This window comes from Crinia signifera, chromosome 5 (assembly GCF_055691185.1).
Source record: "Crinia signifera chromosome 5, ASM5569118v1, whole genome shotgun sequence".
NCBI lineage: Eukaryota > Metazoa > Chordata > Amphibia > Anura > Myobatrachidae > Crinia > Crinia signifera.
This window is the reverse complement of record NC_139221.1, coordinates 23,013,465-23,027,295: the sequence shown is the minus strand read 5'-3', so window position 1 is coordinate 23,027,295 and position 13,831 is coordinate 23,013,465. Positions and strand designations below refer to the sequence as shown.

General features: G+C 45.9%; 1 protein-coding gene across 1 annotated transcript in view; it reads right to left on the bottom strand.

The window, feature by feature from the left end:
• FER1L6 (fer-1 like family member 6) overlaps positions 1-13,831 on the bottom strand; it is an 89,261-nt gene that overhangs the window by 58,761 nt on the left and 16,669 nt on the right. The window contains exons 6-13 of the mRNA XM_083186774.1: positions 10,483-10,561; positions 8,343-8,499; positions 6,337-6,523; positions 5,513-5,705; positions 4,822-5,165; positions 3,645-3,753; positions 1,529-1,712; positions 280-400 (exon numbers count right to left, since the gene is read on the bottom strand). Coding sequence (XP_083042900.1) covers positions 280-400; positions 1,529-1,712; positions 3,645-3,753; positions 4,822-5,165; positions 5,513-5,705; positions 6,337-6,523; positions 8,343-8,499; positions 10,483-10,561 — 1,374 coding nt within the window. The remainder of the gene's footprint in view (positions 1-279; positions 401-1,528; positions 1,713-3,644; positions 3,754-4,821; positions 5,166-5,512; positions 5,706-6,336; positions 6,524-8,342; positions 8,500-10,482; positions 10,562-13,831) is intronic.

Here is a 13,831-nt window from a genome sequence, read left to right as displayed (position 1 = left end):
AAAGTGTGTACACTGCAGGTCACTGACTCACCAGGTGGTCGGCCATTTTCTGTGGCGTGTGTAAAGTGTATACTCTGCAGGTCACTGACTCACCAGGTGGTCGGCCATTTTCTGTGGCGTGTGTAAAGTGTATACTCTGCAGGTCACTGACTCACCAGGTGGTCAGCCATTTTCTGTGGCGTGTGTAAAGTGTATACTCTGCAGGTCACTGACTCACCAGGTGGTCGGCCATTTTCTGTGGCGTGTGTAAAGTGTATACTCTGCTGGTCACTGACTCACCAGTTGGTCGGCCATTTTCTGGAGCGTGTTTGACGTGTAGAGTCTAAACGTCTGATCACCCCATGTGCTTTTCACGTAGATGCAGGGCTTTTTCTCATAAAATGGCAAGTAGTGGTAATTCCTACATGAGATAAACAGGTAAGAGAAGGGCATTGATGTGTTAGTGACACAAATCTTAACCTATATAAATTGTTTGTTCTACTATAAAATGTGCTGGTGGTTGTCTAATACCACGTGTAAACCATTTCGACCATGACCATGGACCAAGTCCAAGTTGACCATTTCACTGTCAGCCTTTTGACCCAGTCAACCTATTGACCTATTAACTCTCTGTGGGGTAATTCAGACCTGCTCGCTAGGATGTATATGCTTACACATCTGCTCGCATGTGCCCGTACAGAGGAAAAAAATCATTCGATGGTTACTCACCTTCGAATTATTCTTCCTCTGTTTGTTATGAAGTAAGCCAGGACATACTTTTCATTTAAATGCTGTCCGATTAATTGGGGGCAGGCCCTGATGTCATCCGCCCGCCCCGAGCAGTCAGCGGCACACCTGCATTCTATCGGGCCCGCTTAGCGTTTCTGTGGGTGCTCCCACCGTTTTTGTGGGCACGCCTATAAAAATGCTTGTCGGGGCCTGTCGGAGTGCCCCCTGCCTGTCAATCAGGCAGCATGCGCCCTGGTGAATGAAGAGGGGTCACTGCATTATTGCACATGCACAGACCCCCACCAATGAATTTGAACCTATGTGAACAGGTGTGAATGGGCCCCAATATACTGTTAATCTTTTAATCCTCCCCCGCCTAGTGTATGCAGTGCGGCCATTTTGTATGAGTGCTATCAATGGATATCAGATCCAAAGACAATAAACCAATGTAACAGTAATCTTTGTATATCTTGTTTCTCCACAGTCAATGCAATTTCATCAGAGTAAACAACACTGACCAAGGAAAATGTCACAGGGCCAGATGCACTAAGCAAAAGTGATAAAATGGAGAATGATAAACAACCAGCCAATCAGCTCCTGCCTTGCAATTTACAAACTCAGTCTGTGACATGTCAGGTAGGAGCTGATTGGCTGGTTGCTTATCACTCTCCATTTTATCACTTTTGGCCCATCTGGCCCAGAATCCTTCTCTGCTCACCCGGTCAGCCTGAACTTGGCAGGGAACCACCTGGGAGATCATCAGTATTATCAGCTTGGCATAATCCAGTGACTGCTATGCACCTCAGCCTGATAGTCCTACCTGTTCCCCTCTGTTATTACTGGTTTCTCCGGGGCTGTCACTGATTTAAAGGACATTGAGATCTCAGGAGCAGCTTCGCCCTCCTCGGCATGTAACAGTGGGGCGCTTTCTGGGTCATCAGCGTCCGATGCCTTCTTCTTACTTGTATGGTGAGACACCCCATCAAGAACATTCCCAAAATTGCCTGCAGACATCATAGACGTTGCACATTAGTCTTATACAGTGATATATTATAAATATCAAAGAATGGCCAGATTACCCATGAGGTGAATGTGGTGCACCCCTTGGGCCTTCTGTTGCCTGATTTTTTATTAAATATACTGCTGAGATCCTCACACTGAGTACGGCCTCAGGTTTGCAGTCCTGTCGGGTAAATGTATGAAGTTGGAGAAGTGGTATCTATCCCCCTTACAGAACGTTAGGTGCAAGGTGATAATGCTCCATTCAATCATCTCCTAACTGTCAATTTACTGATTGGCCGGAGCATTATCACCTCGCACATAACGTTCTTTATGGGGATATATAACACTTCACCGAGCTTCATATATTTACCCCTGTGTCCAAGGCTCTGGTTTGGTCATGAATTGTAGCAGGGACCAGACCTGACCTAAAGGGGTTGGTTCTGCTATAATGTTGATTTCTGTTGGATGTTCCCTCCTCTAGAACCGGCCATTGATCAGAGGGTTTCTTCTTACTTCCTTTCCTCCTGTCTCCTGTGGTCCATCTCCTCTCACCACTACTACTTCCTTTCCTCCTGTCTCCTGTGGTCCATCTCCTCTCACCACTACTGCTACTTTCCTTACTCCATGCTTGTGTATGTTACGGTGGGGGAAGGGGCTCCGACGAGAGGGAATGACTCTTCTATAGACCCTCAGAGATCTCCACTGAGGTCCTCTAATTCTACCCACCACCACATTGCTTCCTTGGATGTCCTCACACTGCACCGCTAATGGTGACAGAGGAACACCTGGAAGAGATGTGGTCTGACATATGAGCAAGCGGGGAAGCAGCAGGTTGAGGGAAGGACATGAAGGAGACAGTGTGAAGCATTGGCAGCCAAGGAAGGTGTAAGAGAAGCTCCGCTAACACCTTGTACAATTCAACATTGCATCTTATCTGTAGCTGAAATCTCGGTTTCACTCACAGCCTTTACTGCAGATGTGTAAAAATGATCACCCTAGTTTTTATTTCTTTAGAGTTGAGCATAAATAGTTGGGAATTTGTTAATATACAACAGTTTTGGGAGGTATGCAGTGGTTCCACTTATTTGCGATTTTCTGAAATAAAGGGATTTTACAATTCAACCCGACCATTTTCGCTAGGAAAATGGCCGGGATTTGTAGACCTGGCTCTTTGAAAAGCCGAATCTGTTTTTGTGGAAATGGCCGCTAAATTTACTAATTAGCAGCCGTTTCCGTGGTAAAAAAAAACACATGGATTCACAGATCCGCATCTTTGCCGATTTTCAAATTGTTTCTGAAAATAGAAAAAAAAAAAAAAGGAAAAACTTTGAATAGACGGAATGTGAATTCCATTTATTCTTTGCGGCTAGGTCGACAGTCAACAAATACTGACAGACGGTATTTCATGCTCTACCATCCACTTGGGCGTGGAGGTAGAATATTATAATGTGCCGAAGCTTAGCAAGCGCAGTGAGCCACCTGAGGGGACGTGGTACACTTTGACGGTTTCCACGTTGACTATGTCAACATTCGGGACAAAAAACATTAAAAAACACATGTCAAACTTTTGACTGTGGACCTAGTCATTGTCGACCTAATAGCCATGTTGACCTATTTCATGTGCCAAACTAACCCATGTCGCAATGACACATACCCAGCAATTAAATAAATAAATCATATAAAACATTTATAAGTGTATATAAAAATAAAAACAACATCAACAGAAACATTCTAAAAATTTTACCTACAGTATATAACCAATTTTTTTTTTTTTACTTTTTTCAGAACAGATTTCAGAATCATGGAGCTGATTTTTTGCGTTTGATCTGATCTCAAGACTGACAATCACCCCACTTTTTAGTAGCCCCTAAAGTTGCAAAAATACACAATTACATACTATACAATAAGAAAATAAGTTTACCAGCATTCCTCACCTACGGTGACTTCAAAGCTTATCGGTTTGTCTCCGATCTTCCTGTCAATTAAAGTCGCCTCAAAAAATGACCCGAAGAGAAGAAAGTCTTCAAATTTTTCTTCACGTATCTAAAATAAAGTTAAAAGAAAAAGTCATGGTGGCCTCATGTATCATTGTCTGAGAAATCCACTGACAGAACGTCAGTCAGACAGTTAGGAGCAGATCTATCAAGAGGGCCGGACTGGCCCACAGGTGTGCAGAGAAAACCCTGGAACTTTAAAGGGTTGGAAGGAATGCAGCCTCTGCTGGGCAAAAAATGAGGGGGTTAATGAAAGCTTGCATGCTACATTTACCATGCATACAACAACATACGGCTCACATTTGCACCCCTGGCAGTGTAACATGGTTTGGTCCATCACATACACATAAGCAGAATACTAGAGAATGTACATTTAAAGCTAGAGCGAAAATAATTTTGATCACATACAAATGGTGACAAATATTGAAAGCAACCATTATTTACATTGGATTGCACTATCATTGCTGTACACAGGGGAGTCTACTGTATATAACATATCTGTCCACTCTAAGCCACTGAGCTACATTTAATATATAAAATATTACTTATTATTACTTATAATTAGAATAATATTGTTAGAAAAAAAAAAGTACTGTGTATTTCAAATTGAGCTGTACTAGTTAATAACAAATCCAGCTTTTAATCACAAAGATTTTTATTCAAGTACTTGTCGGTATTCCGGCAGGGGGGGCGAATGCTAAGATGCCCCTTGTAGGCTTGGTTATATTCTCCCTCTATAGGGGCCATGGACTCCTATGAGGAAGAAGAGCCCCTGCCAGTCTGGATCCCGAATGTCGGGCATTTAACAGTCGGGATTCTGACCGTCAGAATCCCGACTGTTGGAGCATCATCCGACGCCCCAGGGGTAAATGCTGTAACTCCAGTTCCGGGCCCAAGCAGTGAGGTGGCGGCGGCGCGTCCCTGAACTGATGCAAGCTCATTGCAGCTTTCCCAGGGGCAGGCAGCCATGGAGAAAGAGCTGGTGGCATTTAAAAAAAATGTCTCAATTAGAGCTTACATACATTAAGAGCTTACATTAGAGCCACTATCATCATTCTCGGACCCACAATTTCTGATTGCATACTAGAACAGTATTATAAAATGGAACAACATTAACCTCAGGAGGAACATCAAACGGCTCCACTTCCACCTGGGTGGAGTTGGTCTTATCTGCAGCAGGTTTAGTCTCCTCTGATCCCTTCTCCCCTTTGTCTTTCCCGGACCCCTTTGAAGATTTAGAATCTTTCATAGGGATTTTGATGTCCTTGATGATCTTGGAAAACTTAGATTCATGTGCACCTCCGGACAGGATCTCCACAGCAATTTCTATTAAGATGCGTCCTCTAAACGAGACTCCTTCTCCGTGACCCTCGTTGAGTTCTTGGTGATCGTCCATCAAAGTCGTATTACGGGGGGAGCCATACAGGTTTATCCAGGCTGGACCAAATGTCGGGAGAAACCCTAACATGAGGAAAAAAACAGTAATATGATGAATATAACAATAAGACAATAATATGAAATGTTTTACAGCTTATATGGGACAGGCATATTTCCGAGAACATAATTTGGTGTTTTCTGTTGACATTCATTTTCTGCAACACCAGATTGGGAGAGGCTGGAAGTGACACCTGCTGCCAGAGTCAGTTAGGCCTCCCGTATTTGAATTTTGAACTACCCTGTAGCCCCTCCCCTGGTGTGCCACTGGCCAGTCCTGGACTATCACATTTTAAACCCGATACACTACATCCAGAGAAACAAACCACCTTTCCTTTCTGCCCTCGGGGATGTAACTAGCAATGTAAGCTTACCCTTGTCCCCATCTTGCTCATCAGAAATCTTCTTCAGGTCTATGAAGTGGGTGGCTAAGGCCACGTCATTCATACTGCCCTCGTCCCACACCTGGATCTTCACCCGCCGGCACAGAGGTGGAAACATCTCCTTGAATATGATCTGCTCGTGCCACACGGGCTCCGCTGTGTTCTTCTGGGCTGTAGTCCGACCCTAGTCCCGGAGCACAAACAATAAACAGGTGGCTATTACTGGCCCATTACTGTCTACGGGTAATGAGTAACGCATTTTATGTTTCAAGACCCAAAGAAGATATTTTAAGAAATGTTTCACTTTCACCAAAACTGTTGAGCTTTCCAACGTGTGTGGCCCAATCCTAAAGGTGAAAAATGTGAACCTACAGGAATGAAGGTATCAGAACTTCTACCCCCCCCTCCCCCCCAGTGACATCATGTGGGGGAGGGGGCGGGAGTTGGGCGCATCAAATAAAAATCATAAAATGCTAACGCTGCTCATCACCTTTATGGGGGGAATTCAACTGTTTTGTACGTCGGTGGCCACTAGACATATAAAGTGACCTTATGTGTTTTTAGCCCCACTTTGGCTCATTGCCCAACTAACCACTTCCGTGCCGCCTGGACCTTACCGAGGGGCAGATTACTCACATTGCTCAGACCGGACATCACAACATATGGAAACCATATTTTACCAGTACAGTTCCCATGGCGACCATCAGAGATGCTATCACTTAGGACATCCTCTTCCACAGGTTTATCACATGAAGGCTACATATGCAGTCACCCATGTTCCCATGACAACGTTCTCCCCGATGTGCGTAAATTACCATCTGTCCAGCGAACATAACGACCACGTACGGGTCCACAAGGTCTTTGCTGTCTCCTATAAAAGCTTTGGTGACGTTGGCCATAATGCTGGAGTTCATTTTCGGCAGCCCCTCCGCCCTGTAGATCCTCACGTAGAACCTGGCCCACGGCCTCTCAGAGGGAAATCCTTTAGGCACCAATAGGTTCCTGGAGAACAGCAACAAGAGGCGCTGAAGCAGCACAGAGCCACCGCACGTTACGTACAGGTCAGGAGGTACATCAGCTTCTCTACTGCGGGGAACACCCCAATGGGAAGCCGGGGGGCGGGGCAAGTACAGAATTACCCCCTCCCAACCCCAGGGCAGCCGAGAGATATGCTGGGCCTGGTAAAATGTTGGGGGCGTGACCTAATCCTGGGTGGTGTGGCCACATACCGTGATTAGGCCAAGCCCCCAAAATGTTTAGAGGGGGTTGAAAAAACACTCTAATTAGTACCCGCCCCCCTGGACGATATTTACTGCATGCACTGAATATCTGAGCCTGCGGTGGCTATGGGCTGTACACATGGGTGATTTCAGGGCATTTTCTAAGCGATCTGACTTAATTTGAGTAGATAGCTTAAATGCCCCAACATCGCTCCGTGTGTAGGGGCTATAGCGATAGCGATGTGCGGTCCCAAGCGTCACTATCGCCCGGCGATTAATATCCAGCATGCAGGATAAATCTAGTCAGATCGCCAGTCAGGGCGCAGTGTTCTCACCGGAGAACACGGGGCCTGACTGATCGCTCCGTGACACATTACTGTGCAGTGCTGTGTGCTAAGCAATCCTGCTGAACGACTGCTCCGCAAAATCTCTACGTGTGTAGGCCCCATAAGCAATCTAGTCAGATCACTTAGAAAATAGGTAGGGGGCCCAAGAGTCACAATTATTTGCAACATTTTAGGCAGTAAAAAAAATATAATAATGGGTCACTTCGGGGGGAAATGTAATAAAGCTTCTAAAAATATAAAGAGGTGACAGAATCTTATTGGTTGCTATCGGTAACATCGCCTCTTTTTAATTTTAGAAGCTTTAGTCATTTATCCCTTATTCCGCACTGACACATTTGTTAAACATATGACAATGTACAGCACTACGGTTACTAGATTTACATAATGGTCCTTATTCTGGTTCACTCGCAAAGGCAAATTCCTTCTCAAATGGACAAAACCATGTGCGCTGCAGGTGGGGCAGATGTAACATGTGCAGAGAGAGTTAGATTTGGGTGGGGTTTTCCTTCAAAGTGAGATCTATATAATATGTAAAAATAAAGCAGCCAGTATTTACCCTGCACAGAAACAAAATAACTCACCCAAATCTAACTCTTTCTGCACGTGTTACATCTGCCCCGACTGCAGTGCAGCATGGTTTTGTCCATTTGAGAAGGAATTTGTTTTTGCGAGTGAACCAGAATAAGGACCAATATGTAATATAACGTTCTACACATTCTTTACGCACATCCCTTGGTGGGTAACACCCGGGTGTGACCTGGGTTCTGGTATAAATGGTAGACAATGCCTAGGTCGACAATCACTAGTTTGACCACTAATGGTCAACAGTTAATAGTTCAACCCCTAAAATGGTCGACGTACTCTAGGTTGACAGTGACTGAAGGTCAACACATGAAATGGTTGACATGAGTTTTCATGTTTTTTTGGTGTCTATGTCAACATATTTCGACATGGACACATATACGTTTACCGCATCACCTCGCATGGCTTGCTGAGTTTGCCAAGTTTTGGGGACACTATTATCTTCCCCCTTCATGTCCACTGGAATGGTAAAGTATGAATGAGTCGGTAAAAAAAAAATGTTAACCATGTTCATGTCACTTGTTTGCTTGTGTCGACCTACTCACTGTCGACCACTATTGGTCGACCTAGTGGTTATTGACCTAGACATTGTAGACCTGTGGACCAATACCATGGCCGGCATCCCCCTAGTGACGACGCCGCATACTGTTGACACACAGCGTAAGATCATACTTCTCTATTTGCTCTTCCGCATCACAGATCTTCTGAGATGACTGCACACTGTCCCCTTTGCCGGCAACACTGATGTCACATTTTAGGTAACCCTTAACTCCAGTCCTGATGTCAGCAGGGTCGGTCAGGACAGCCCACTTGTCACAGAACTGGTGCCCTGCAAAGCAGAAGTTGTCAAAATGATGTGACATGGAATGACATACACTTATTTTGTAGCAGGTAATCAGCATAGGCAAGGATGGTTACAGCATTGCAGCATACAGGTGTCACTGCATAGTACAAACTCCTCAGTATGCTCCAGTGGTCCCTACTGTAGCCCACACCCCCGGCCTATAACCTGGGCAGCTGTTCAACCATCCGGAGCACTGACCAGTGTTCCCTCTAAGCTGTGCGCCCGCACACAACTCGCCAAGCATGCGCACAGACATTACAACAAAGCGCACAAAGCAGCAGTGGTCCCTTTTTGCAGTTGTGGAGTCAATTAATGTCTGTTTCATCCATTAACTACATTGTGTGCTGTGCTTTGAATGTTTATATGTTTTATATCAGTTTAAAGTAAAGTTAACACAAATGCTGAACGACATTTTCCAGTTATATATAATTGACGCACAAAAGTTGCACAGCCAAAATCTTTTGCCGCACACAGTCTTCGTAAAAATAGAGGGAACATTGGCCCCTGACCCTCTGCCCTGGAAACACTTATATCAGGAGAGCACAGGTGCTGATAATCAGCCTAACCCTGATCACATCAGTTTTTCTGCTGCTGCTCTAAAACCTGGACCGGATCCTCCACATGACCTTCATGTGGAAGGATGCTGTCCCTACCACAATGGAAATCTTATAGAGCTGACAGAATTTGCAGAAACTTACAGAAATTTCCTTGTCCTTACTAAACTAACTGGAGACAGAATTACGGAACCAACAGTATGAACTGAGAGAGGCTTTATACCAGGCATGTCCAACGTTGGCCCTCCAGATGCTGTGAAACTACACATCCCAGCATGGTTTGCAATAGTTTTAGCATTCTCTAATAGCAAAACTGTGGCAAAGCATGCTGGGATGTGTAGTTTCACAACATCTGGAGGGCCAACATTGGACATGCCTGCTTTATACATTGTACACAGTCCACAATGACATCACTGCGCATAAGACTAAATCTCGCTAAATCCAGGCTGGTCAGATGCACGGATGGACTGTGCTCTCCCTCAGTTGCACAACACGTGTCTCTTATGCACATACCTGGAAAATATGCACAATTACACATCGACAGATTATGGGGATTATTCTGGTTCACTCGCAAATGCAAATTCACTCTGTAATGGACAAAACCATATGCACTGCAGGCGGGGCTGATGTAACATGTGCAGAGAGAGTTAGATTTGGGTGTTTTATTGTTTCTGTGCAGGGTAAATACTGGCTGCTTTATTTTTACACTGCAATATAGATACCAGTTTGAAGTACACCCCCCACCCAAATATAACTCTCTCTGCACATGTTACATCAGCCCCACCTGCAGTGGTTTTGTCCATTAGAGAGAGAATTTGCCTTTGCGAGTGAACCAGAATAACCCCCTATCTGCGCCATGCAAATCCTGCTCTGAGGCCGCCATCTGTAATCCTCGGTTACTAATGAATTGTATTTTATTTCATTGTGTTTTAATTCTGCAGAACACAAGACTTTATAATCCTTGGAGTTCAGAGAAATCAGAACATCTCTTTCCTAATTGGTTCCGCTACGTTGGGGCGCTTGTCACGCTCTGAGTGGGGATTGGTCACAGCTGAATTCTCTATCAGGCAGTGAACGGAGGATTCGGTAATGAAACAGTGTATCATTGTCTGATGTGTGTCAGGGCTGAGACCAATGAAATTACAAGGAAGATTCACAGTTATTGTTCAACAAAATCACTACAGTGTCCCAGAGTCCTAATATAAGAAGGAAATAAAAACCATCTCAATCCTAAGAAGTAGATAGATAGATAGATAGATAGATAGATAGATAGATAGATAGATAGATAGATAGATAGATAGATGATAGATAGATAGATGGATGGATAGATACAGTAGATAGATAGATAGATAGATAGATAGATAGATAGATAGATAGATAGATAGATAGATAGATAGATAGATAGATAGATTACCTGGTTCATTGTAAACAGTGCCCAAATCAACTCTAAACGATCCAATTAACACACTTCCTATGAGCTTGTTGTGCATAACCTGCATGGAGAATAAAAACAGACATCATCAAAACACATCTAAATGCATAGCTGCCTACCCTCCTGCATTCTGCAGGAGACTCCCTGACATAGCAGCAATCTCACTCTCTCCCTCATTAGTCTAGCAATCTCCCTCATGTCACCTAGCCCACATTACACTGTTACATCATAGTTGCCTACCCTCCTGCATTTTGCACGAGACTCCCTGACATAACAGCAATCTCCATCTCTCCCTCATTAGTCTAGCAATCTCCCTCATGTCACCTAGCCCACATTACACTGTTACACCATAGTTACCTCCCCTCCTGCATTCTGCAGGAGACTCCCTGACATAGCAGCAGTCTCCCTCTCTCCCTCATTAGTCTAGCAATCTCCCTCATGTCACCTAGCCCACATTACACTGTTACATCATAGTTACCTCCACTCCTGCATTCTGCAGGAGACTCCCTGACATAGCAGCAATCTCACTCTCTCCCTCATTAGTCTAGCAATCTCCCTCATGTCACCTAGCCCACATTACACTGTTACATCATAGTTACCTCCACTCCTGCATTCTGCAGGAGACTCCCTGACATAGCAGCAGTCTCCCTCTCTCCCTCATTAGTCTAGCAATCTCCCTCATGTCACCTAGCCCACATTACACTGTAACATCATAGTTACCTCCCCTCCTGCATTCTGCAGGAGACTTCCTGACATAGCAGCAATCTCACTCTCTCCCTCATTAGTCTAGCAATCTCCCTCATGTCACCTAGCCCACATTACACTGTTACATCATAGTTGCCTACCCTCCTGCATTTTGCACGAGACTCCCTGACATAACAGCAATCTCCATCTCTCCCTCATTAGTCTAGCAATCTCCCTCATGTCACCTAGCCCACATTACACTGTTACACCATAGTTACCTCCCCTCCTGCATTCTGCAGGAGACTCCCTGACATAGCAGCAGTCTCCCTCTCTCCCTCATTAGTCTAGCAATCTCCCTCATGTCACCTAGCCCACATTACACTGTTACATCATAGTTACCTCCCCTCCTGCATTCTGCAGGAGACTCCCTGACATAGCAGCAATCTCCCTCTCTCTCTCTCTCCCTCATTAGTCTAGCAATCTCCCTCATGTCACCTAGCCCACATTACACTGTTACATCATAGTTACCTCCCCTCCTGCATTATGCAGGAGGCTCCCTGAAATAACAGCAATCTCCCTCTCTCCCTCATTAGTCTAGCAATCTCCCTCATGTCACCTACAGATGGAGCAGCTCTCATCCTGGCAGGGGATGGCACTGGCGTCGCCAGCACCATGGCGGTGGCGAGAAGGGTGTGCGCGCGTCCCCTTCCGACGTCGCTTCCATCCGTTCCCCCGGGTCCCCGCCGGCTTGCCGGCGGTAACCCGGGGTCCCCACCGCCTGCCCGCACCCCCCCTAACCCCCCCTAACCCTGTCCATCTCCCTGAGGCGGAGATGGACAGGGTTTCCGTCGCACTGGCGACGGAGACTGAGACGCGCGTGCGCGTGAGACGCACGCGCGTCTCAGTATATTCGCTGGCGAGGCTGCTGGCGGGTCGCCAGAGGGGACGTCCTGGCGACCCGCCAGCAAGGATGAGACCTACTCCATCTGTAGCCCACATTACACTGTTACACCATAGTTACCTCCCCTCCTGCATTCTGCAGGAGACTCCCTGAAATAACAGCAATCTCCCTATCTCCCTCATTAGTCTAGCAATCTCCCTCATGTCACCTAGCCCACATTACACTGTTACACCATAGTTACCTCCCCTCCTGCATTCTGCAGGAGACTCCCTGAAATAACAGCAATCTCCCTCTCTCCCTCATTAGTCTAGCAATCTCCCTCATGTCACCTAGCCCACATTACACTGTTACACCATAGTTACCTCCCCTCCTGCATTCTGCAGGAGACTCCCTGAAATAACAGCAATCTCCCTCTCTCCCTCATTAGTCTAGCAATCTCCCTCATGTCACTTAGCCCACAATACACTGTTACATCATAGTTACCTCCCCTCCTGCATTCTGCAGGAGACTCCCTGAAATAACAGCAATCTCCCTCTCTCCCTCATTAGTCTAGCAATCTCCCTCATTTCACCTAGCTCACATTACACTCTTACATCATAGTTACCTCACCTCCTGCATTCTACAGGAGACTCCCTGACATAGCAGCAATCTCCCTCTCTCCCTCATTAGTCTAGCAATCTCCCTCATTTCACCTAGCCCACATTGCACTGTTACATCATAGTTACCTCCCCTCCTGCATTCTGCAGGAGACTCCCTGAAATAACAGCAATCTCCCTCTCTCCCTCATTAGTCTAGCAATCTCCCTCATGTCACCTAGCCCACATTACACTATTACATTTTTTGGTTAAAAAGGAATGAGAGACATATACATTTACCTGGAATCATCAGCACCATTCCCCAGCACTTTACCAGGTATAGTATCTCTTACTAACTGCTTTGGGGCTCATCTACATTTGGATATAAGTCATTTTACAAGATTCCTCTCAGATGTAGCAGTACACACCCACGCTTCTAGGTGCCGCTTTCACAATCTCTTTTCACAATCTCTCCATATATGGAACTAGACACGCCCTTTGGGTGGAGCATGACACGCCCCCTCAATGGGATGCTTTGCAAAATTCTACTACCAACTATAATCTCCCTGAAACTAGTTTTCAAAAGTAGTCAAGTATGATCTAAATTAAATGTATTTATGAAACTTAGGCCCTGATTCTGGTTGACTCAGTAAACTGCCCCTTGCCCCACCGAAAATACGCCCCGCTGCCTTACGAAGACACATCCCCTCGCATGTCTACGCTGCAGAAATCTTTCGATGGTTGCCGACCATCGAATGATTTCTCCTGCCTTCGCAAATATAAGTCAGTGGAGACTGACTTAGATTTGCGGGCAGCGGGACAGGGAGGGCGGCTGGCATCCGCCACACGCCCCCGACACCTCGCCCGGCCTGCAATCCCACGGGAACGTCCAGCGTTTTCATGGGGATGCCCATGAAATGCAGAGCGCTCCCATGTCCGTGCTCCACCACTGCCCCCCCTCCCCGCTGCGAATGGCCCGACGATGTTGTAAATCGCTGAGGCCGTTCGCAGTTGGGGTTTGTGTCTGTGCAGAAATGCGCATGCGAAAACCCCAACCATCGGGCAGGGGACAAATTCGGTTCACTGCGAGTGAACCGGAATCGGACCTTTATAGTAGAACCCATAAAGACCAGAAATATTACAAGACTGATGTCAGACTTCTCCTACAACC